The 25,148-nt window shown below is 42.8% G+C and overlaps 2 protein-coding genes and 1 long non-coding RNA gene across 7 annotated transcripts; 1 reads left to right on the top strand and 2 right to left on the bottom strand.

Moving 5' to 3' along the window:
- Positions 1–209: 209 nt before the first annotated feature.
- On the bottom strand, positions 210–4,963 carry LOC118689427 (uncharacterized). The gene is made up of 3 exons (XR_004980622.1): positions 3,072–4,963; positions 1,229–1,352; positions 210–991 (listed from the first exon to the last, which is right to left on the bottom strand). It is a non-coding gene; the product is annotated as an uncharacterized LOC118689427 (long non-coding RNA).
- Positions 4,964–5,084: 121 nt separating this feature from the next.
- On the top strand, positions 5,085–7,984 carry GLRX2 (glutaredoxin 2). 3 transcript variants are annotated; one of them, XM_036387692.2, is made up of 4 exons: positions 5,085–5,148; positions 5,847–5,916; positions 6,640–6,816; positions 7,334–7,984. In XM_036387692.2, the coding sequence occupies exons 1-4, from the start codon at positions 5,099–5,101 to the stop codon at positions 7,451–7,453; spliced, it is 417 nt and encodes a 138-aa protein (XP_036243585.1). In that variant the 5' UTR covers positions 5,085–5,098; the 3' UTR covers positions 7,454–7,984. The 3 variants fall into 3 exon arrangements, with proteins under 3 accessions (XP_036243585.1, XP_036243587.1, XP_036243586.1); XM_036387694.2 differs by lacking the exon at positions 5,085–5,148 and adding an exon at positions 5,195–5,358; XM_036387693.2 differs by lacking the exon at positions 5,085–5,148 and adding an exon at positions 5,587–5,766.
- A 163-nt stretch (positions 7,985–8,147) lies between these two features.
- Positions 8,148–23,858, bottom strand: RO60 (Ro60, Y RNA binding protein). Of its 3 annotated transcripts, XM_036387688.2 has the most exons (10): positions 23,274–23,858; positions 22,287–22,507; positions 21,872–22,018; positions 20,491–20,628; positions 20,147–20,263; positions 19,241–19,354; positions 18,701–18,847; positions 17,745–17,827; positions 17,554–17,665; positions 8,148–14,729 (listed from the first exon to the last, which is right to left on the bottom strand). In XM_036387688.2, the coding sequence occupies exons 1-10, from the start codon at positions 23,842–23,844 to the stop codon at positions 14,604–14,606; spliced, it is 1,776 nt and encodes a 591-aa protein (XP_036243581.1). In that variant the 5' UTR covers positions 23,845–23,858; the 3' UTR covers positions 8,148–14,603. The 3 variants fall into 3 exon arrangements, with proteins under 3 accessions (XP_036243581.1, XP_036243578.1, XP_036243579.1); XM_036387685.2 differs by lacking the exons at positions 8,148–14,729; positions 17,554–17,665 and having other exon boundaries at positions 17,675–17,827; XM_036387686.1 differs by lacking the exons at positions 8,148–14,729; positions 17,554–17,665; positions 17,745–17,827 and having other exon boundaries at positions 18,714–18,847; positions 19,248–19,354.
- Between the last annotated feature and the right edge of the window lie 1,290 nt (positions 23,859–25,148).

Raw genomic sequence — 25,148 nt, 5'->3', positions numbered from 1 at the left:
CACAGGCGGGGCGGGGTTGTGGGTGCGGCTTGCTCCGTCCTGAGCACACGGAGCTATCTTACGTTTTATGTGGAAATAGAGCTTTAGACACAGTCACTGCCTGAGTTTATCGGCGTGCTTCCCTTCTCTGGAGCTTTGATGCTCCCGCGTGCCCGCCGAGTGGCGGCGCGGGGCTGAGCCGCGCTCCGCGGGCGCGCTGGGGTGGTTTGGGCGGGGGAAACGAGGGGTTTAGGTGGTGCTGAGGGGATTTTAGAGGGTGCTGGAAAGCGTGGGTGGTGCTAAGGAGGTTTTTCAGGGTGCTGGGAAGCATTATTGGATGCTAAAACACAACTAAAAAGGGTTTCGGGGGTGTTGAGGTTTGAGGGGGGGGTTGGGATGCTAGGATAGCATGTGGTACATTGGGAGGCGTTTTAGTGGAGCTAAAGAGAATTTAGAGGGTGCTCAAAGGGATTTGGGGTGCTAATGGGGCTTGAGGGTGTGCTGGGAGGGGTCTGAGAAAACTAAAATGGATTCGGGTGTGCTGAGGAGGTTTGAGAGGTGTTGGAGGTGCTGGGCTGGTTTATGGTGCACTTGGAGGGGTTTTAGTGACACTAGAGAGGTTTTAAAGGGCCCTGAGAGGGATTTGGGGGTGTTTAGGGTGATACCTCAAGCAAACAGTGTCAAAGGAGCAGAGGGAGCAGCAGGAAGCAGGATCAGTGAAGTTTATGCTGGATATTAGGAAAAGGTTCCTCACCCAGATGGTGGTCAGGCTCCCTCAGGGCAGGTAATGGTCCCAATCCTGCCAGAGTTCCAGAAGCTTTTGGGCAATGTTTTCAGACACAATCCATGGTGGGATTATTGGGGTGTTCTATGCAGGGACAGGAGTGCAGCTCGATGATCCTTGTGGGTCCCTTCCAACCCCGGGTATTTTCTCTCACTCTGATTCTCTCAGACACCGTGTGCATCTCACTCTGCAGGCTGGAAAGAAAATCTCTGTATCCTGGATATAAAGCTGGGTAAAAAAAAAAAAAAAAAAAAAAAAAAAAAAGAAGTCTCTGCTTTATCAATCACAAAAATGCCCTTTAAGTCTGATACAAACAAGCCATCAAAAGACTATAACAAAAAAAAGGTCATTAGGAAAATGTTGCCTGTAAATGTGAAGAAGGACAAACAGTAATGCCATGGAGCACATCCCATGTTACCCTGCAGAATTTGGGATCTCAGAGTTCGGTTTGCTCTGTTTGCTCACCTGAGCAACTGCACAGCTGTAGCTGGCACGAGCTCTCCCCATGTTCCAGGTTAATTTCTTCTGCTCAAACACACACAAACTGGGAGCATAGCATTCCCAGCAGAACCAAACACACTGGTACCCCCTGGGGAATATAAATTGCAGGATTTGAGATCCTAGAACAAGCTCTTATCATGACTTATTCTAACCTTTGATGCTCAGAATTTTCTTAACACTCTCCAACACTGGCAGAAAACATGATACCATCTCAAATTTGCAAAAAGGCAGAATTGGGTCATTTTTCTTTTTGTAAGTAACATGTGCTGAGGCTGACAAAACAGACTAAAAGCCAACAGTCTATAGAATTCCCTGTTGCAATATGTTAGTGATAGCCCCATCTGTGTCACAGTAACAACATGCAGAGCACCACAAGTGTATTTAAAACATTTCAGATATGGTATTGAAATAGTCTAGCACACAAATATGTACTACAACACCCAGTAACATGGTGAATTATACCAATCACTGCTGATATTTATTTGTCAGTGGGTATAGAGTAATAGTTATGTGTTTAGAAGACAAAGGCATAATGAATAAACAATATCATTTCCTGAACTGGATTTAGATTTATAACTAGAGCTACAGCTCATGAAAATTGGAGCAGGACTTGAAATGCTTCCAGCAGGCCAAGTCCCATTTCCATGCCTCATCCAAAAGCCCCAGTGTATCCCCTAAACCAGTGCTACCTCTTCAGAAACACATCCTGTATATCTGCTGCACCACAAGTAACACCTCTTTTCAGTGAGACACACAGTCACTGTGTTATAATGACACCAAAAAGCCCCTCATTTCAATTCTGCTCCATTCTGCTGCTCAGGGAGCAGGGAATGGTGCACACACAGCTGCAAAGAGATTTATTTTCAGGTTTCCAGAAAACGTTGTAGTTCTGGTTTCCTTTTCCACTTAAGGCCGCCTTCACTGGGAAGAACAGTGAAGAAGAAGGGAAGGGAAAGGAAAGGGGAGCAAGGAGGGTGTGCACTGGCAGTAGTTCAGCAGGGACAAGCTGCCTGCATCCCTAGGAGCAGGATCCCTGCAGGAGCTGGGTGTGCTGCTCTGGGAGGAGGGAACAAGGCAGGGAGCAGCAGGGAGCGAGTTGGTCTCGCCCTGCTGAAATCAATGCAGATGTGAAACCAAGGATGGAGCAGCGCAGAGGTCATGCTCTGGCAGGAACAATGCAGGGAACAGGAACTCAGCCAAAGGAATGACCCAGCTTTGTGTCAGTACCCCCTATATATGCTCATGACCAAAATCAAACTGCCACTTAAAAAGGAAATTATGTCAGCCACAACTTCACCTTCTCCTGTCACTCACTGGAAACAATATAAATACAGCTGTAGCAGTAAGGGAGGTGAGAGGAGACTCCATCTCTGATTCCTGGCACTGTCAGAGGGCTCTGCCTATCTCCTCCCCTCAGGGACACCTACTGGGTAAGACTCCAGCGCTCAGCTGTAGCAGGTGCTTGCTCAGGAAATTCAGAAAGCCAGCCTGTGATTGTGATCATACTCTTACTGCTACATGTTTTCATCTTATTGCAAAAATTCCATACCTTCTTGGTGATTTTTCACAGGCAGCTCCTCACAGCACTGACTCCTTCTCAGCACAGCCAACAAACTCCAGCTCCCTTCTCACCCAGCTAACCCACTCTTTTGTAGCCCTCATCTTCTTATTGGACACAGCTGTGGTCTGTTAAGGGCAGGCCTGTTCCTGATCTTTGGTAATTAGTGCAGCTGCAACTCCTCAGGGGTGAGATTCCCTTCTGCACTATTCTCTTACATTCTATCCCTCCACAGCTGGCATCTCTCACCTGACTGTGCTTGTGGCTGGCTGGATGGTTCATATTTCCTGGGCTCACACACACGTCTGCACACAGGGTACTCCCCAGCGGCACAGAACCACAGGCTGGGCTGGAAGGAACTCCAAAGGTCATCTCTTTCCAGTGCCACACCAGCTCTGCATGTCTGCTGCCGAACTGGCCATAGCTCAGAAGCTAAACCCAGCTGTCCCAGCCCCTCTGATAGCTGAGGAGCAGCTGGAATGCCAGGGGGGTGATTTTCTGCCAAATTTAATATTTTTCTGTAAAAATATAGTGGGTTTACTCTTAATGTGACACTTTCATTACAAGTTTTGACTGGGAGTTTACAAAATAGTTCCCACCGGTTCCTTTGGGGATCACAGTGACATTATTAACCAGCATTTATATCTTTGAATTAGGATTTGATATGAAACTATTTTCATGTGGCATTATTTACCTGAGAGTTTATCAGTTTTATCACAGAAGATTAGGCTACAAAATCATTATCTGAAATGAGCAAGCAAATTATCATTTAGTAAAATGAGAGTATATGACATGGGTACAATGTCTCTATTGCATTTTCTCACTATTTTAACAGGTTATACTGATGTTTTGTAGGAAAGGAAAATTAAGTTGCAAAACATTAGACAAATTTTCATCATAGCTAAGTTAATTTAAGATTAATCAACATCCAGGAAGATGACAGAAAGATACATCACACATGAACACACATTCCCTTTTTCACATATACATGTGAGCAAAACCAAATCAGAACCGAGTGCATTTCCTTGCAGTATTTTTTAAAACACAGGGCTCAGCACTGAACAGTGTTCCAGAGCACAATTTACCCTCTCAACTAAGAGGGGGTAGAAAAGTTTCTCCATTACTGAAATACTTGTGCAGACGCTGGAGGGGATGCTCAGAGGATATTCCACAGGAGTGCTCTGCCAAGGACACTCATTTCACCAGGCTCCACAGCAAGGTATGTGGGGCTGAAATACAGAATATTGTTGAACAGCTTTTACTGGGCAGAGGAAATAAAAAAATCCAACACCTCCACATAAAGTAAAACCTCCCCTATTTTTTTTTTCCCAGGAGCCACTAAAAACATTCCACACATTACACGATTAGCCAGCTCCACTAACACAACTTCCCAGGTACCAGGAGCAGCTCTTCATCCCCCACCCATTATTTACTCCATTCCCAACGCTCCTGTTCCACAGGTTGGTTTCTGACCAAAGAACTGCAGGGCAGGAAAGAAACGTGAGGAAGAACAGGCAACAGAAACCGGGACGGAGAAGATTTCAAGTAAGTTTTATACTGGACAAAGCAAAGGCATCGCCGAAACCCCCACATCTGGGAGTCAGCCGGGCAGGAGGCCAAACCTCCCCGACCCCCCTCACAGGAGGAGCAGCTCCGGGGCCTATCCCGGGAAATCCAGCCCCTCTTTATGCCTCTCCTGACCCCTATCCCGGGAAATCCAGCCCCTCTTTATGCCTCTCCTGACCCCTATCCCGGGAAATCCAGCCCCTCTTTATGCCTCTCCTGACCCCTATCCCGGCTAATCCAGCCCCTCTTTATGCCTCTCCTGATCCTATCCCAGGTAATCCAGCCCCTCTTTATGCCTCTCCTGACCCCTATCCCGGGAAATCCAGCCCCTCTTTATGCCTCTCCTGACCCTATCCCGGGAAATCCAGCCCCTCTCTACGCCTCTCCTGATCCTATCCCGGGAATCCCGTGCTGCCCCTGTGCCGGCCCTGTGCTGTCCCTGTCCCCGTGCTGGCCCAGCTGTCCCAGTGCTGGCCCTGTCCCTGCTCTGGCCAAGCTGTCCCGGTGCTGTCCCTTTCCCTGCTCTGGCCCAGCTGACCCCGCGCTGTCCCTGTACAATTCCGGTGCTATCCCTGTCCCCGTGCCGTCCCGGTGCGGCTGGCGCTCCCGGAGCCCCGGCATTGCGGCGGGCAGCCCCGGGAGGCGGCGCGGGGCCCTGCGGGCGCGGCGCGGGGCGGGCTGAGGGAGCGCCGCCCCTTCCTGCCCGAGCCATGGCCCTGCAGGGGGCGCTGCGCCGCGTGGCCGCGGCCTGGGGGGGGCGGTGAGTGTGGGCCGGGGGCGCCGGACCGGCACCGGGAAAGGCACCGGGAATGGGAATGGGATAAGGATCGGGGCAAGGATAGAGATAGGGGTTGGGGCCAGGACTGGGATCAGGACAAGGACACGGTCTGGAGTAGGGAGTGGGATCGGCACTGGGACTGCGACAGGGATAAGGACCGGGACCGGGAGCCGGAGCGCGAGTAGGATTAGGGTCGGGACAGGGACCGGGACGGGGACAAGGACAGGGATCGGGACCGGGACCACGACTGGGATTAGGGTTGAGACAGGGACGGGAATCGGGATCGGAACAAGGACCGGGTCTGGGATCGGGACTGGGAGAAGGACAGGGCTCGGGATGAGGATGAGGACATGGATCAGGATCGGGATGAGGATGAGGCCGGGCTCGGGGGCGGGGCGGGTGCGGGGTGCCGGGCCCGCGGTGCCGCAGGTGTCACCCGTGTGTGTGTGGCTGTCGCCGGCGGCGCGGAGCGGTTCCCGTGTAACGGCCCCGGGGCCGGGCTGTTCCAGCCGCAGCCATCCCGCTGCTCCCCGTCCCTGCGGCCACACGAGAAGCGGGCTGGCTGCACATGCTGCAGCTCAAGGGAACCTCCATGGCGCAGTCAGTGAAACACCGAAACAAAACAGGCCAGTGTGGCCATCCTTTGAAAGCTCGAAGGTCTGACTGTCATTTCTTTTCAGCTATAGAATGGGGAACAGACAGACGGCTTCTGTAGGATTGTCGTATGGTGCTGCCGTGAATCAAATACAGGTAGCATTATTTATGTTGCTTTTACTGATTTTCAGCATTTATAAAAGCCAATTACTTCAAACCTTTTCTTATTTACACAAAGAAACACTGTAAATAGTTCTGCCTGTTGAACCTGTTCCTATGTTCATCATGGTTATCAAGACATGTTGGCAGTTTTGTTTATCCACAGCCCTGGAACCTGATCTTCCTAGGCTGCACCCGTTTTATGGGGTTTTTTTGACCTCTACTGAAATTCATGTTGCCGTTGACATTGGGGATAGAACCTTGTAAAATAACTGATATCAAGTAAAGTTAAATATTTTAGAAGTTGTGGTTTTTAAAAATGAACTGATAGTTAATGATAGCCTGAAATCCCCTTGAATTTACAGTAAAGTGATAAGGTTGTATCTTCCAGCCACTGCTTTTGGTCACTGTGTTTGCCACTGGCACATCCCAAGTGCCCTACAGACAGAGAAAACTGTCCTAAACAATTCAGGGGGACAAAGGGAGCTGGGCAGACTGCAGAGCAGAGTTGTACCACACACTCTACCACACACCACTTGTGCTGGTTTGGAGCCAGATGCAGGTCAAACCTACTTTCAGAGGTGCCAGCAGAGATTTTCCTGTGTTTGCTACTCTAACAGCAGCTTTTTAACCTGTGTACTACTTTCATGAGTGTTCAATAGTGTTCTAAGTGCATTGGCTTGAAGCTCACTGACTTTTAACTTTCCTTTGAGCACACAGGACATTATTTCACGCAACTGTGTGGTGATTTTCTCTAAAACAACATGTGCATACTGCAGAATGGCAAAAAACCTCTTTCAGGGTTTGAATGTGAATTACACAGCTGTGGAACTGGACCTAAATAGAAATGGAAAGCAGTTCCAAGACATTCTGGAACAGATGACTGGTGGCAGAACAGTAAGTATGTTCTCTTATAGTTAACAAGTAACAGCTTGGGCTACCCACATCCCTCTTGGGTTATATCCATAGCAAGTCCTTAATTCTTTTGAGACAGGTAAATTTGGGATACAAGCTCTAAATTAAATACTGCAGGAGGTCTCCTCTTCTAGAACCCCTCTGGCTATCCCTCACAGCTGATCTTTGCTGTACTCACACTGAAATAATTGAAGTATCAAAGCCATTTTTAATTTGTATATTTAAACCATTGCATTTAACACCTTTATTTTAATTTACATAGTCTTGACTCAATTATTGGAATTTATTACAATCACCCACTCAGTGTCTTCATCCCACTTTTGAGGGGCACATGAAGTTTCCCATCTCTGTAAATATTATGGGCAAGTATGGGTTGTACACTAATATTATACACACATCTAGAACACAGTGATTGTGCATACTGGAGTCCACATGGGCTTGCTTGAATGTTTACCTTTTTCCCAAGAGGTAACTAATGCAACTTCTGTTTTCTTGATAGGTCCCAAGAGTGTTTATCAATGGGACTTGTGTTGGAGGTGCAACAGATGCTCAAAAGCTTCATGAGGAAGGCAAACTGCTTCCTTTAATTAATCAGTGTCAAATGAGGCGAAATTACTGAGCAACCACCTCTAGCTTCGTCTTCCTTTGTATGAACAGAATTTCAGATGAAATCAGAAGATCACAGACACAGCATGAGCTGCACTCAACAACCTCAAACCATGGCTTTCTGAATTACAGATCACTCTTACACTTTATGGACTTGGTAAATTACTTGGTGTCCTTGCCTCAGCTTTCCCACAAGCCCAATGGTCATTAGCAAACATTCTGTAACTCTTGGGGCTCTTAGTGAGACAGTGATGTCATTTCATGGTGATTACATCCTGCTCCAGGGAAGCCCAGGCTCTGCAAAAAGAATCCTGTGGGTTTTGCTGCACATTAGTTTGCTTTCTAGCTTTGTCTCAATAAATTGTCCATTTTATTTAATGGTTTCTTTAAATATAATTCTTCTGTGTCAAACTGAAGTGTAAAGCAAACCCAGTTGGTAGTGACACTAGTGTGTGCATGTCCTGTACTCCAATGCCTGATCACCCAGCTCCCAACTCGTGTGTCCAATGGAACAGAAAAGGGAATAAAGATTCTGGCAGCTTTAGAGAGTGACAGCTTTCATCTTTCCTCTGCACTCTGAGGGATCAGTCTGCACTGCCATTCAGGAATGCCTTCCAGGGGGGCCAGGCAGCTCGGGCACTCAGCTGCAGACTGTGGTACAACTGATCCAACAGCAGCATCAAACATAAGAGCAAGGGAAGCAGGTCTAATATGCATAGAGTTTATTTAGTACTTAAATTCTACAGCCAGAATGCAGTTTACTAGCCATTTTAACTTTCAGTTAAATGTCTAAAAGAAATGACTAAAATTCCATAGTTTCAGTACAATGTACATCCAAAGCCAGACCAGGCAATGCCAAGACTCTTGATTATTTCAAAGTAGTTCATATGCAAGTAGAAAATTATATCCCACTCTTCAGTTAAAGGGACCATTACACAACTAAAGGTGCACATATTAGAATAAAAACATTAGTCAATTAATTTTTTACTCACTTTTTGTCAATTAAGAATCCTGTTATTTCCATTGCTTTCAGCACTGCATGTACCTAAACTACTTTTTCCCTCAAGGAAAAAAAAACATCAATCTTTAATTCCAGCTAACAAGGACAGCAAGAATAACACTTAAACTTGACAGCTTCATTTTTGTGATGCAGGTTTGAACTAAGTTTAAACTGCATCATTTGTAGAAAGTCTTTAGTATACAGTTGCCTGCATTGTGCATCTTTAATATGTAATCAGCTAATTCAACACACTGACCTTGTTTCATTTTAATTATTGCAGTTTACTGTGTGGTGCTAGGACACAGTCATCAAGGTAAACACACAGATGTGCATCTCTCTCTGAATTTACACTTAATAAAGCAATTTATTTTGCACATACAGTCACATAAGAATACCAAGTATTCTTTTTCTCTGTGTACAACCAGTGACGTTTTTACCAGAAGCTTAACAACAATTTTGTCCCCAAAGCTGATAAACCCATCACGTAAAAATAATAATAATAGTATGCAAAGGAATTTTTCCAAGACCTTTTCACTTTGTTCCCTGTTTAGAGGCTTGTTTTTTTTAACCAGTAGTCTAAAATAACCCTTTGAGTTCCAAGTTGTGGAAATCCCAGGGCATTGTCACTTAAGGCAAATTCTCTTGCAGCCATTGAAACAAGCTGTGCCTGCAGATACAAGTGAGTGCCCCATCATTAAACAGGATCTAGCTTAAGGCACCCAAAGGGTTAATTATGTTTCTTTTCAACCATATTAAGGCTCCCCATCCAAACAGTTTTTTTCATTGTGTACAATTTCACAGAAAGTAGCAGCAAGACAGTGCCTTTGTTACTTGGATGGCACAAAGCCATGTTATGCTTCAGTTAATTAAACGTGACATGGCAGTTAAAATGTGGTTCTAATCTAGGGGGGGAAAAACCCAACCAAAATTAAGAACCTCAAGAATAGTCAATAAAAATTTCCATCTTTTTTTTCCCCTAGCATTGTCTCCAGAACAAAGCTGTTTACCTTAAAATATGCTTGTCTGGGATCTAAATATTGAAATTTATCCACTAGAAGATCTGGATACCTGCTCATCCATCTTAAATCCCAAGCTTCTAAGAAGCAGAAGAAGCTGGAAACAAACACTGAATTATTTAATGAAGCACACAGAGCTGTCAATGTGCCCATGGTGTTGCTTTTTAAATAGAGAATTAATTTTAAAGAGTAGAACTGCACTTTTACAGGAAAATGAAAAGACATTTTATTTATAACTAGTTGTGCTTAACTCTTAAGCTGGTAACATTAGGAAAACAGCTACTTATATTCATTTTTTTGTTAATGAAGCATTTGTAAAAGTTCTCAACATACCACATATATATGCAAATATATATATATAAACTTAAATTCAGAATGCAGAAATACCTAAAGAAACCACACTTTGCAGTATCAGAATCATAAATCCAGATATGTAAGCACACATATTTAAAGACACCATACCTTCTGCTGAAATTAGCTTATCTTTTATGATTTCCCTCAGGGCAGCATATCCATAAAACACTGTCCTGGTCAGTGTTTTACCTTTTCCCCAGAATTCTTGCTCAGCCATTTGCACACTCCACAGTGTCACAGTAAGATGAAATCTCTACCATTCCAGCAAGAAAGTCATTAGAACAGCTGCTTACAGCAGCCTTTCTGTGCACTGCAAACCACTGCAGACAGCAAAATAAACTTAGACACTGGTGGAATTTCATAGAAACTAAATGAACACAACAAAGACAAATGATTCTTTACTTAGGTTTACTTCTATAGCCTATTCTTTGAAGACTTTCTCTAGTCAATACAGCAAAGAAACTGCCTGTTTATCCAGACTATTAATTTAAATGTTTTCCTAATTCTGCATGATACCATTTAAAAGAAAGAAAAGTTTCAAATCACTGAAGTAATTCTAGAAAAAAGATTCACATTTGAAAAGCCAATTGTAATCGTTACTTTTTTCAAATAAAGCCATTCACAGGCAGATGTTAGATTTTTGTAATAAATAAAGTATACTTTTGTAACTGATTTTTACACTCAGTTTTACCAAAAATCTGACAGATACAACAAATTAGATGTTCTGTAAGAGTTTTATATAATTAAAGAACAGAAAAAATATTCATTATTAGAAACATGAAATACTATGCCATCAGTTCTGGTGCAGGGAGCTGAGCAAGCACACTCAGTGACAGCAAGAAGGCAGAAGAATAGAGGCAAAAATAAAACAGTAAATGAATAGATGAGAGCTTGTGAAAAAAGATTCAAGTATAGGCCTGAGGTGACAAGATGGAAAAGGAGGAAAAAAACCAACATTAACAGAGAAAAGGGGACAGCAAAAGAAGAAGAAACAAAACAAATGGAACCAAAACAGAAGTTTCTGTAATGGAGCCTGTGAGCTCAGGACAGGGTTAAGCAGTATTTGCAATGCAGACAAATATTTTCCTAGTGTTTTTACAGTCAGAGCCATTATTAAAATACATTTCCCAAACTGCTGGTGTGTTTTTAGCCAACAATATGTACTTTGTTGAATAGCCTTTTAAAGGCATACTCATTTATGGGCACCAGTTAACTACACCAATGTGAAAAACCAACATAAACCTCCTTAAGACTTATGTTTGACAAACAGATTTAACAGTGGTTTTAAGCAGCAAGGTATTTTAGTGCCAAAGTTATTAGCAGCCCTCACACAGTGGGCATTTAGACTGGCCCTGCTGACCTCAACTCCACCTACCCTCAGACTTGTCCTTTCTGAAACAGAGACTGCAATCTAATTCTACAAGCACCTCAAACTCTCCTACTCCTTGCTCCAGGTCTAAAATTCCTGACATGAAATTCTATTTCTTGGCAAAATTATTACTGTCATTATTGAAGTGCTGATGTGTTCACTGCATTATTTTTAAAAACTCAAGAGCCTCCTGCCCTTTCCATGTCATTTATTGTGTCCCTTCCAAGAAGAAACCTGACCCTGGATGTTCATTCCTCACAGGAGCATGTTTCACTTCTGCTGTGCTTCCAACCACAACATGCTTTTCTTCTTTCTTAAAGCTAAATTGAACACATTACAGTGTTCAACAGAATAATCTAATGCTCCAGAATTGTCAAGAGGGTCACAGAGAAATAGCAGTCAAACTGAAACCAGGTAACTGTTAGCTACAGGAAACCTGCATTTGCCTGGTCTACAGCTGCACTCTGCATTTAGACCTTTTTTCATTCAGCATTTTGAGTAAAATTAACTAGCTTTAAACTTGTCCCTGCTCAATGCTTACTGGTAAACTGCAGTGCACAATCAGAGCCCCTTTTCTGCTTTTCCAGTCAGTGATCCTCCAATGCAATGACCACTAGTAATTTGAAAGTCTTCTTTTTAGGTTGTTTATTGCACACTGAACTGAAGCTTAAGCTTATCAATTTTGTCTTAACTCACTTTTTTTATTCTTTTTCAAGCATTACAGTAATTATTGCCACTTTAAATGTCTAGAGTTGTTTTGGAAATTATCAGTTTAATAACTAAAGACTAGAAACGGGCCAAATGCATGCTATGGCAAGTGAGACATGCTGTCCCCTAAAATTCAGTGTATGGGCAGATAAAAAAGATCCAGTCTATGGACAAGGAATAGGCAGCATCATTCTTCTATGCCCCTTAAAAGAAGGGAATGGCAAAAGCAGAAAGAAGCTCCCAGAAACAAAGGTCCACAAACTACAAAACCTCAGCTGTCAGCATTTACTTCAGTTTCCCCTCTCTGTGCAAATCCTGAAGGAGGAGCAGATGGCAACGTGGTCTGACCAGAGCTGGCTTTACATGACAGAAACCACTGAGCAGGTTTTCAGTCCAGAGTCACTATAAATGCTTAGGAGCACATTCTGTACCCCAGCAGGGATGACTACCTTTTACCATTGGTCACAGCTATCCAGTGTCAACAGATACAGGGATCTACAATTTCTATCACTCCTACTGAAAAGTTCATCTTTACCTCCACACTCTAGTTCAAGGAACTGCATTCTGAACTGGACTGCTTCCAAAGATGCAACACCACTATAACCATACATTCAATCTGTTAGTAACTAGTCTAATTTTTATTTGCAATAAGTTTACTTGAAAGTTACTTGAAACACCTGTTTTAAGTTTTCATTTTATATTTAGTCCAAAATATTTCCTATTACTTCACAAATACTACTGCAAATAAGAAAAAGTACTTGCAAAAGATACTCATCTATCAGTTATTTTTGACATCTCTAGCTTAGAAGGAAACACCCAATCAGATGTTTGACTATTGTGTCATTTAAAACTCATTACTACCAAACCCAACCCCAAAACATCAGTGCATTTTCTGGAAATAATTATTAATATGTATTGAGCAAATGAGTTTACTCCCCAGACTCATGGTGTTCTGTTTAGATGCTAAGAATGATATGCAATTTTTCATGAGAAATGGCTGATTTTCTTTTTGCAAACCCCAAAGTGCTGTGTCTTAGCTTTTGTAGGAACACTTGGTTTGTTCTAGAACTCACCTGAGGAGCTGGTGGCAGTCCTGTGTCCCCAAGCATTCTGTGAGAGCAGTGAGAATTCAGGAGTGACTTACATTCATGCTGGCTGAAAGGCAACACTACCCAGCAGTTCTGTCAGCCCTGCTTCATGCCAGGAAAGGCTTCCCCCTCTGGATTCATTATGCATTAAGGGAGAGTGTAAGGAAGTAGCAGAATACCTTCAGTAACATGTAACATCCTATTTTAGCACCAAAAGAGATATCCCAGCTACACAATGCAAGCTTTGAATTTATCATCAATAGGAATGAGGCATAATGACAAGTGTTACAAGTACCAAAAGTATAGTAGGAACTTCAATTTTACATTTAAAAGCTTGGGTTTTAGGCAGAAAAATATGGTCTGATGTGTCATTTACCACTATGGGTAAACATTATATTTTTATAAATCATAATTATTTTCAAATTAACATAAAATTTGCTGTTTAAAACAGTCTGTATTAGCTTAAAAGAGGCTGAAATACCTATGTTTTAGAGGAAGTTGTTGAAGCATCACTAAAAAACCTTTCAGATCTTGTAAGATTGATCTACTAAAGAGATCTTTTAACTTCCCCCTACACACATAGAAAACACAGAATTAAATACATACACACACAAACTGCTATCAGTTTCTGTTCCAAAGTGGTAGAATACTCACTGGCTTTCTCCTTGTCATACTCTTACTATCAGACTAAAAATAAAAAATTAAAAATAAAGAATCCAGTTTCAATCACTTCCTAAACATGATTTTGTGAGCATGAAGGAGGCAACTGTACAGTTCATAAAAGTTTTTAAGAATTGGTCACTATAAACTGGAGGTAGTTTTGAAATATGTTAGCTTGAATTAATTTATGAAATCAGAAGTAACACTAATCTACAAAAAGATCTTAAAAAATGAAATACTCTCCTGTTAGGAAGATTGATTCTGAGTCATTGAATACATTCTTCTGAAAAAAAAAAAAAAGTAGCTTTTTGTTTCTGGTTGCTCCCACTCAGCTTTGCTGAGCAGGCCAAGACACATGCACTTGTTAATCTTGCTCACTGAAGGTGTGCTGATGCTTCTTGAAGTTGTGACAAGGACTGAATGTGACATCCCAGTCATTTCCAAGGTCTTTTTCTACTAAAAACAGTTTTTAGAACTTCCTGTAAAGCATTTTTAATTCTAAACTAGTGCTTCTGAAATGATATTGTGCAGAAACTGTCCCTCAATTTACCTAAAGAGATATTTCCTCCTGAAAACCCAGATGATAATCCAGAGAGAAAAAGATTAGCATGAGCTCTTGCACTTTCAGTTTTAGCAGTATAAAATGTCCCTGGGTAACTTTTACACTGTATCACAGTCACATGGTCTCAATACATACCAGAAAAAACTTCTTTTGTAGATTTTAGCCATAGCCATGGAAACCATTGAACATTACTAACACTAAAATACAAAGATTTAAAAAAGCCCAAAGAAAATTCTCTCTCAATGAAGCTGCTGGTAAACTGCCATTATTAAAATACTAAGCCCATTTGTTTCCAGCTCCATTCTAGAAGTAATTAATGAATTTATTCTTGCAAATAAGCATTCCACAGCAATGGGGGAAATTAAAAATCTCTCCATATTTATAGTCTACTATAAATGAAATTAAATTATATACTATGTAACCCTGTAACCACTTTTAGCAAACTTCTCACTGTTATTCTAAATTGTGTGCAACAGGAAAAACAAAAAAAGAGATTCCTCATCTGCTTTTCTTGTTTTCCCTTCACAAAAAGTTAATGAAAATCACAAAACCATGAGGGCTGGAAAAGAGCTCTTAAGATGGAGTCCAACCATCAACCCAACACTGCCAGGTCCACCACTGAGCCATGTCCCTCAGCACCACATCCATGTGGTTTTGGGACACTTCCTGGGGTGATGATTCCACCACCTCCCTGGGCAGCCTGCTCCAATTCTTGGCTGCAAACAGGATTTGAGGTTCAGCCTCCCCAGTGCCAAGAGGAAGAATCCCTTCCCTGGTCCTGCTGCCCCTCTTTCCTGATCCCAGCCAGGATGCCCTTGGCCTTCCTGCCCACCTGGGCACAGCTGCCTCTTGTTCACCCACTCCTGACCAGGTCCCCAGGTCCTTTTCCACAGGGCAGCTTCCCAGCCACTCTGCCCCAGCCTGGAGCATTACTGAGATTGTTGGGACCCAAAAGCAGGACCCAGCACTTGGGGCCACACTCAATCCATGGCCCCAGCCTGTCAATCCCTCTGCAGAGCCTTCCTGCCCTCCAGCAGATCAACTCAACCTGGTGTCATCTGCAAACTGAGGGTGGCCTCGAACCCCTTGTCCAAATCAGCCACAAAGATACTGAGCAGGACTGGCACTGGTGGCCAGCCAGCAGCAGGATGTGACTCAGGCACCAGCACTCTCTGTGCCCAGCCATCCAGCCAGTTTTTCAGCCAGCAAACAGTGCACCTGTCAAAGCCACAGGCTCCCATCTGTCTTCTCAGACAGCAGAGAAACAGTGTCCAAGGCTTTGCTGAAGGCCAGGCAGACCACATCCTCAGCCTCCACCTCATCCACTAGGGAGGTCACCATTCATAGCAGGAGATAGGTTGGGCAGGCAGAACCTGCCTTTCACAAAGCCATGCTGGCTGGGCCTGATCCCTGGCTGTGCTGCACGTGCTGTGGGATCCAATGATCTGTTCCACATCCCTCCCTGGCACTGAGGGCAACAGGCTGTGGCTTCCTGCATCCTCCTGCCAGCCCTTCTGCTCAATGGGTGTCACACTGGCCAACCTCCATCATCCTGAGACCTCCCTGGTTAGCCAGGACTGATGATAAATGGTGGAGAGCAGCTTGGGTGGATTCCATCAGACCCCAGGGACCTTTGAACACTTTAAGTGCCCTAAGGAGTAGGGCACTGTTTCCTCCTGAATTACAGGGACCTCATTTTGTTCCTTGTCTGTCTTCCCAAGGACAGCTGGTCTGACTATTAAAGACTGAGGCAAAGAAGGCATCAAGTACCTCAGCCTTTTTCCATCCTTTGTGGCAATGCTTCCCCTCACGTGCAATAAAGGATGGAGATTCTCTCCTTGGCTCTCCTTTTGTTGCTGAGGTATTTGAAAAAAACCTTTTTGTTATCTATTTCAGCAGTGGCCAAATTAATTTCTAGCTGGGGTTTCACTTCTCTAACCTTCCTGCATAACCTAACAACATCCTTGTAGTCCTCAAGAGCATCCTCCTGCCCCTTCTTCCAAAGGTCTTTTTTCCCTGAGTTCCAGTGACAGCTCCAGTGACAGTTCAACCAGGCCAGTCTTCTTCCCCACTGGCTCATCTTCCAGCACATGGGACAGCCTGCTCCTCCATCTTTAAGATCCTTGAACAATGTCCAGCCTTCCTGGACTGCTTTCCCTTCAGGATTGTTTGCAAGGGACTTTCTCAGTCCTAAAAGGCCAAGGTCTGAACTCTGGGGCTCCTGAGCTCCCTCTACACCCTCCTCAATGACTCCAAGGTGGTGCTCAGGGCTCTGGAGGTGACCACCTGTTCCTGGCCCTGCTGGTCTGTGCTGCTGCTGAAGTCCTGGGGGACGGGAAGCTGGACATCCTGCAGTACAACTGTGCTCGTGTGGCTGATGGAGGCAGCACATCCTCAGCAGGTGCTGGGCCTGCTGCTGCAGCAGGGCTACCTGCAGCAGAGGAACTCCAAAGTCCACAAGGAGCTGGACAGCACTGTGGCCTTCTTCACCTCCCCTGCTGAGGAGCTGGATGTGGCCAAGATCGTGTCTGGGCTGACTCCAGCACTGGTGGAGAGCAAGAGCAGGGTCCAGCATGCTGACACCAAGTGTTTGCTGTGGTGGTGTCTTTCTTGGGCCCAGGCAAAACCACCCTTCTCCTCAAGGCAGTGGATGCTGTGGAGCTTGAGGGTAACAAGGATGGGGTGATTCATGTGGTGCAGGCCAGGCTAGCCAGGAAGACTTTGGTGAAGCTCAGGGACCAAGGGTTTGTGAAGTACACTGTGGTCCTGCCACCATCCCATCATAACAGGGGGTCCTGTTCACCCCTGGGACAGATCCAGAGTGGCTGGTGCTGGCCCACAGGACTCAGAGCACAGTTCCTGTGGTTATCACACAAGGGATGATGCTCTCTGGAGCTCCAGCTCACACAGAGCCCAGGCTGGTCAGGGAATGAAGTCCAGCTAGAGCTTTGAGTGCATGTATAGGAATAAGCCAACTGCCCCGGGAAAAGGAGGGTGCTGGATACAAGGAAGGTGCCTGAGGAGTGGAGGTGCCTTTCTGAAGGAGCATGGAGCAGGGCTGCAGCTGTGCTGCAGGACTCTGAAGGGCGATGTGACTGCACTGCCAGCCATTACCAATGGTGTCCAAATGCACAGTGTGCTGCTGCATGGCGCCCAGTCCCAGGGTGACAGCGGTGACATGTGGCTGCCACCTCCAATGGCAGCGGGATCACTGGCTACTCACAGTTAGTTTGACACCAGAAATGCCAGCACTGAGTTTCTCTGTTAGATTTGCATGAGACTGAAGTTCTGTTCAACCTTACAAAGACCTTAGTGAGAAGCTCTAGTCAGAGATGCTTGAAGTGCCACCACCTCCTGTAACATTCTGATATGTATACAATATGCCATGAGCTAATAAAGTAGATTTGGCTGGGAGTTCCCAGGGTGAAGTCTGTTGCCAGCAATGGACCCACTGGGAAAAGCAGATGCCTAAAAATGTTAAATCAGATCCAAAGTGAAGTTTCGAAGGACATCCAAAGCTCCTGTGTCGAAGCCGCAGATATCCAACATGCCTCTGTCGTCCGGGTCAGCGATCGTGAAACCGTGGGAGGTCATCCCACAAACCACCAGCTTAGCAGGAATACCCATTTTCTAGAGGAAGGAGAGCAAAAAGTATCAGAAAACACATCTAGAGTCAAACGTGTGCACACATGCAGTAACTTAAATATGCCAGAGGGCCAAATCTCACTTGCATAAGGCACCGTCTGAAGAGGGATGCCAGAATCAGAACTGCAGGATGCCTGTCAGCACTGGAAAGGCAGCTAACCTCAACTAAGGAAACCAAATTAAAGGCTTCTGGTATTCATTTCAGCTGGGTGCAAACTATGTAATGATTGAAGTCCATACACCCATGCCTGACAAACATATTTTTGGTGGTTTAAAAAATAGTTTCTTTAAAGCATAAGGGATTGTTTGTTGAATAAATAAGTAACGTGCTTGGATAAGGTATTCTTGTCTGTTCCATTGTAATATTATGAAGCTGTACAGCTTAGAGCAGTCCCTTTAAAACACAATAGGCTTTCTTCACCAGATACTGTCACCCCATCCTCCTGACACTTGTCTTTAGTACTTCATTGAAACATTTTGACACCTACCACAGACATCAAAGCTGAACTTAGTTCTGAGAGTCAAACATCATTCTGTAACAACTATAAAAACTAATTCCATCAATTATATATGGGATTTAGAAATTCATGCAGTCCCTGAGTAACAAAATTTCATGAATATTGGAGCACACTAAGCAGGGCAGGCTAATTACAAATCCTTTTAGCAATTCTGTGGTTTTAAATACACACAATTAGTGCAATATGTGCACTAATTCTGCCTAACTGCAGGATTAGTAAGATTTTAACAATCTATAATTATTTACTGAAGAAAGCCATAACCAATCTCTAAAAGACTTTTAGAGCTGGTACTTATTTTGTACAGTATTTATTAATCATAAACAGTCAGAAGGATATTTACCTCTCTGTACTCTCTAAGGGCCATTGCAGGAGGAGTATTCCCAGCAAAGGTCTCGTTATCAGTAAATACAATGAAGACATCAGCAGCTGTCTGAGTTTTTTGAGCCCATATCATTGGAAGGGAACAATCAGTGGTACCCACTGGAATCTTATTGGGGAAAAAAAAATATACAATAAATTAACAAACCATGGAAAAATTACTTTTGATGTAAGCTTCATGTTTTACCATGTGTTACTACACAAAGAGGCTTTTTTGTTAAACTTGTTCATTTTATCTCAGTTTGTCCAGGGCTTTTTTTTTTTGTTTGAATTTTTTAAAACATTCTTTTCAAGCTAACTCGTTGTGACATAGCACTGACATTCTAAATTGCAATGTTTAATATCCAGCAAATGAAATAACGACGTTTGCTGGGCTTTCTCTAAATAAAATGCACTGAAAAATTCCAATCTCATACTAGAGCTACACAGATTAAACAAGGTAGTAGGATTGATTATAAAGAAAAGACAATGTAACTGCTGAGACTTTTTTTTTTTTACATACTTCATACATTTTCACTAAAACTTGAGGTAAGGTCATGTCAGCCGTCACTGGACACGGGACCATTTCATGTGAAAAGGCAACAATTTGGGAATCCTTCTCAGTCCGTGCTACAACCTGAGAAAGAGGGAGAAAAGAGTGAAAATAATTCAGTTACATTACTCTGAATTTTTATTTTTTATTTATATTTTTTATTGTCTGAACTGAGTAATTCCCTACCAACACACAGCATGACAAATGCTTTTGTATTTAAGTCATCATGGCTGCTCATAAACAGTAATGGTTCACTGTACACTTTAAATATTCTGTAATATTACTGCAAATAAACACTGCAAAAAGAGCTGAACAACTGCTCTAATTACTGTAACTAAAGATACTTCCCTTTTCTTCCCTCCTCTCTGACATAAAACCTTGACCATTTTTAAGGGCCAACAAAAGTTCAATTCCTCTGCAGTAAAAGAACACAACACAAGAAGCTTTAGAATACTAAACTGAGAGGGAAGTGATTGTGAATAAAGGCCACATTGACAACTCAAACAGACGTAAGAATTATCCCAATATTCCCTAATCTAATCTGTATATTTCTATGAATGCTTCTGAAAAATTTAAATGTGTAAGATAAAGTTATCATTTTTTACTTATAGTAAGCCATTTTATTATGGCTAAGATAAGTGAAAAAGCTGCCCTGACCACTTTGATTTACAACAGAAACCAACTTCTTCAAACTGATGTTTCTGAATATGGTTGCTAGGAGCTTTCAGCCATAAGGCACAAGGTCACACCTTCTGTACCCAAAAAATATTATATGTGAGTTTCCTCTTGATTTCTAACCAGCTTTAGAGCACCTTTCTATCAAAAAAGCAATTCAAGCTGAAAACAGTTATAAATAAAAGAAATTGAAAGCCTCACCATACACATTACAGCTGCAACTGTGCTGGCATTGAGCACACTGCCCAAAACCTTTTGTGTCATAGATGCACTAACATCAACTGCAATTACAATGCGCTTTCCTGTTGGTTCCACTGTCTGAAAGAACAAAAGACAAAATTATAATAGGTACACATAATTTAGATATTCATTTCTTCTTCTGCTTTCACTCCTAAAGAGGGCCTTTCTCCTCTTTCTGGGTAACATCAGGACAGTGCTGTTGCCAAAGTTTCAGAATTGTTACCCACCCCAGGAACTGTTCTTGATAAACTTTCAGAAAACACAGAACTCTTAGAAAGCCTAACAAATTGAAGAACTATTATTACCTTGAAAGCTTTGTAAAATGAGGCATCTAAAGCTTCTAAAATGTCTTCATCAGGACGCCACCAAAGCTTCCCTCTGTTTCCATGTCCAGCTTTATAGGTTTCTAATGCAACCAAAATATGGAAGGGATGTATTCTACCCTACAGGTAGAAATCAAAAATAAGCACATGAAAATTTAACCTCCTTAAAAAAAGTAACAACCTAAAAATAAATGAAAATAAGTTCCTACTACAAAAAATCTCAGGTTTACTATATGGTTACTTGAAATTTGTTAAACCTAAAGAGTTCCTGCAGTCTTGACACAGGTGTTGGATGAACTGATACTTGTGGGTTACTCATAATGGACCCCACTCCCTCTCAAGAATCCTCTAATTAACACCAAATGGGATGCCATCACCAGAATTCTGGTAAAATTTTGCAGCTCTATGATTGTCCAGTGCTATTTTCCATCACAGGCTTACAGTAAAACAAAGTCCCTGCCCAGCTGAAGAGAAAGGAGCTGAGCAAGGAAAAGAACCACCTTAAAACTAGCTTTATATAAGATAACAGTAACACTGGACAAAAAATTTTTGGAACATAGCATTCATTTTTCTTATGCTATAAAACACTCCAAATATTTTTTTTTTGCTTTCCATATATAAACTTAACTTATATAACCATATCAACATTTTGTTATCTTTATCCAAAAGGGGTGTTTCAGTCTTTAATCACTGCCAGCATCAAAACTCAGTGAATCTGAATGCTTGTGCATTGCCTATCTTCCATCAAGGTATTGTACCATAATCTTGCCTCTCCCTTCTCCAGGAAGGGACCAGAGAAAAGGAATTGCAATAGGATGGAGGAAAAAGGCTTCTGTTCTTGTGCTAAATTCAGCTCTGGTGCTGAAGAATTTCAGTGTTCTGATTTTAATCTTTCCAGCTCACAAAACTGCTGCTCAAGACACTCATCCTCTCTACCTTTGACCAAATCCCTGAAAATGTCATTCTGTCTTTGGAGAACTCTCTTTCCCCTCTTCCTTTCCTTCCACTTTGATGGACACTAAAGCAATCAGAAAACAATAAAGTCTCCTTGCCCATCTTGTTTTTCCCCTCAGGTGCTATGCTATTTTCGTAACTCAGAAATTATAAGACTCAGAAAAAATTGATGAACCCAACTAGCAAAGCTTGCCACAGCCCTCATTTAAGAAAAGATCCAATATCTGCCAGTACACTTATTTTATCAGAATGTTTCAGAAAGCAGGTAAGTAATCAAATGAGAAATTATAAACAGTTTTAAAATAAAGCTGCAGGCATTAAACTGCAGTTTTTAAATAGAATACACTAACATAACTAAACATTAAAAATTAAAATCCACAAGGGCTGGCACTGATTATGAAGTTCTCACCTTTTTTAGCAGTTTCTCATTTCTCAGTTTTTCACATACTATTGCCACTTCTGAACCTCGTGGTTCAAGCACTGAATTTGCTGCCAGCTTTCCTAAATTTCTCAACAACACAGAAATAGGCATTTCCTTGAGTAATGCCTTCCAAACCTATGATGAAAGAGAAGAGAAACACAGAAAGATGAGAGTCTCAAAGTAAAAGAACTGTTAGCTGTACATTGAATAAGTTTATTTTAAAATAAATGTACAAATTATATTAAGGTCTTAATTGTTTTAAAATTAACTATTTGGGTAAATAACTTGAAAAACAGTGTAAGGGCTATTTTGAAAAGAAATCTAGATTTAAGACTCTGAACAGCATTACTCACTGTAGAGAATTCATGCTTCTATGGAGAATTTGACTAAGGAAGTTACCAACCTCTTTAGATTTCAGATGGTTTGTCAGGAGGTGCTCTCTAACCAGACCATATTCCTCTATCAAATGAATAACTTCCAATTCATCTTTTGTGCGTTTGACTTTCTCCACAGCTTCCAGATACTTCAAGAGTTTTTCAGTCTCAGCAGAAACTGCTTTTTCTTTATAAGCTTCTTGGACATCTTTCCACCCCTTGGTAATATACTTAGTGACTATAGCAATTCCTGATGGAAAAGAAAACCATTTCTCAAGCAGGATTACCATCTGTATACTGGCATTTATCATTCTAGCATGCAAATCAATTAGCAGGTTTCACTCTCAGACCTGCCAAACACCTACTGAAAAGGTCAGCCATACACAATTCAGAGCAGTACTTTTAATTACTGTATTCATCTCCTTGAAGTAAGGAGCTTTATGTATTTGCTGCATTGCCCAGAGATGCTGTGGCTGCCCCATCCCTGGAAGTGTTCAAGGCCAGGCTGGATGGAGCTCTGAGCAGCCTGGGCTGGTGGAAGGTGTCCCTGCCCATGGTAAGAGGGCTGGAACTGGATCATCTTTATGGTCCCTCCCAACCCAAGCCATTCTATTATTTTAAGATTTGAACTCAACAGATGCTCCCACATAACAAAAAAGTGTTATTTCATCATTTGTAAGCAAATAGGAACAAAATGAGGGAGTTGTGTTATTTTGTCTTCTCTTGGCATATAGAAGAAAAGAAGGAACAAACCCTGTTTACCTTGAAGGTCTGGTTTTTTATATGATTACCCACATTTTTAAGATGCAATTTACAGGATATCCTCACTAAGAGGATAAACCTGTTTACCTTGAAGGTCTGTTTTTTTATATGATTACCCACATTTTTAAGATGCAATTTATAGGATATCCTCACTAAGAATTCATCTACAATGGAACTCGGGTTTCCAAAATACTTCCACAGTAAATATAAAAGGTTTAAAACACAGTATTTTCAGGTAAATAAAAATTTATTACCTTCACTGGCAGGTTTTAGGTGGGACAACCTCAGAAGATCTTTATGAGACCAACCACTTCTTTGCTTATATTTTGTAACTGCTAAAGCAAGAGCCATGCCATTCTTTCCATTGTACCAATCTGCAACAGCTTTCCTCAGAGCACGGCCCCACATGCCACATTTCATGCCCTCCTTCAGATCTTTTTTAAACTGGATGAAAGTAAAGAGATGGGTTGGTATGCAACACACCTCGGGGACAGCTTTAAACGCCGCTTGTTTTGTTTTGGCATCAGAGCACTGCGAGCAAACGGCGAGGGCAAAGAGCAGGGGCTCCTGTTTTGCCGCTCTGCCCTCTTGACTAAACGCTTTGATTTCTTCCACAACTTCGCAGCCTCTGCCCTCTTCAATGAGCCTTAGCAAAGCTTCAGCGTTCTCAAAGCCCAGCTTGTGCTCCTTGACGTGGTAGGCGCTGCCCTCGGAGCCGAAGCACAGGAAGTGCTGCAGCCGGGTGCTGTCCGTGAGGTCCCAGCCGGCACCGCCCGGCCCCGGCGCCTCGCTCGGGGGCTGCGCTGGGCTCTCCTCTGCCTCCATCCTTCACGCTGCCAGGCTCTGCTGCAACAACAACACCTCCCATTAACAACTGCGGCTCGCTACTCTTTCAGCAAAGTAAATACATGGTGTCTAGGAGCTTGTCATCTTAAGTTTTCATTCGTGAATTTAAGCATACTCCACGTGTCTGGTAATACGCATCATTTAGGGGAAAAGAAACAAAAAACTCTCTAAGTTATAATAGTGACTAACTTACTTCTTTCAAACCAACTCAGAAACTATTTAACCCCAATAAGTGGCACACAAAAACCATCTGGTCTCAGAGCCCTTCTGGGTCACTGGGACCCTGAAATTGTTAAAAGTCTCTTTTCCCAGCCCAAGCACTTGAAGAAGGAGCTGGAGTTCCTCAGTTCTCCATCTCAAGGTAGTTTATCATGTCCTATCTATAAAAAATTTTCTCCTGCCCTGCCGAGGTCTGTCCCACAAGACAGTTCCAGGAACACTGTGTAGGAGGATAGAATATAAGTAAATAAAGGTAACAAAGAAGGTAATCTCACCCCTAAAGAGTTGCAGCTGGGTTAATTACTAAAGATTAGGAGCAGGCCTGATTTTAACAGGTCACAGCTGTAGCCAATAAAAAGAGTGTTATAAAAGAATGGATTGGGTGGTTGAGGGGAACTGGAGTTAGTTGGCTGCTGTGAGGACAAGGAAGAGCCAGTGCCTAGAGGAGCTGCCTACAAGAAACATCGAGGAGGTATGAAACTCTAGCAATATGGAACCCTTACAATGTAATGATAATAGAACTCTTGCACTATAATCACAACAACACTGCCTGCCTCTGGGGCACTGTTATGTCTTTATACTAAAAACTGCATGTACAATATTTACAATAACTTTCCAATACCTATCACCTATGTTAGATACTGAGCTTCTACTCTGAACCAGTGCCACCATCACAGCAGAAGATGGAGGACAAGAAGGAGAACAGCTGGACACACCCAGTTCCCTCCATCTTGCCTCCTGAACCCCCATACCAGAAACCCCAAAATCTACTTTTCCACCCCACGATAGCGTCACTAATATTCTGCCTAACTGTTGTGGCTTGCTGATCTTCATATAAGGTTGGTAATTTGCTCCACAGGTCATAATCAAAACCACAGGTGTTTTGAGCTCCGTGCCAGGGGGTCTGAGCCCCATGGTAGGGGACCTGGCTGCCCTGGGTTCCTACAATCTGGTGTTATAGCCTTTTGGCACTAATGTATTGTGAAAAGTGCATAGTATATAGCTCTATGCAAATATTTACCATATGTATTTTGATGTATCGATCAGTATTGATGTATTGATTA

This window comes from Molothrus ater, chromosome 9, assembly GCF_012460135.2.
Source record: "Molothrus ater isolate BHLD 08-10-18 breed brown headed cowbird chromosome 9, BPBGC_Mater_1.1, whole genome shotgun sequence".
NCBI lineage: Eukaryota > Metazoa > Chordata > Aves > Passeriformes > Icteridae > Molothrus > Molothrus ater.
The sequence above is the reverse complement of the archived record's forward strand: the minus strand, read 5'-3'. Positions and strand labels throughout refer to the sequence as shown.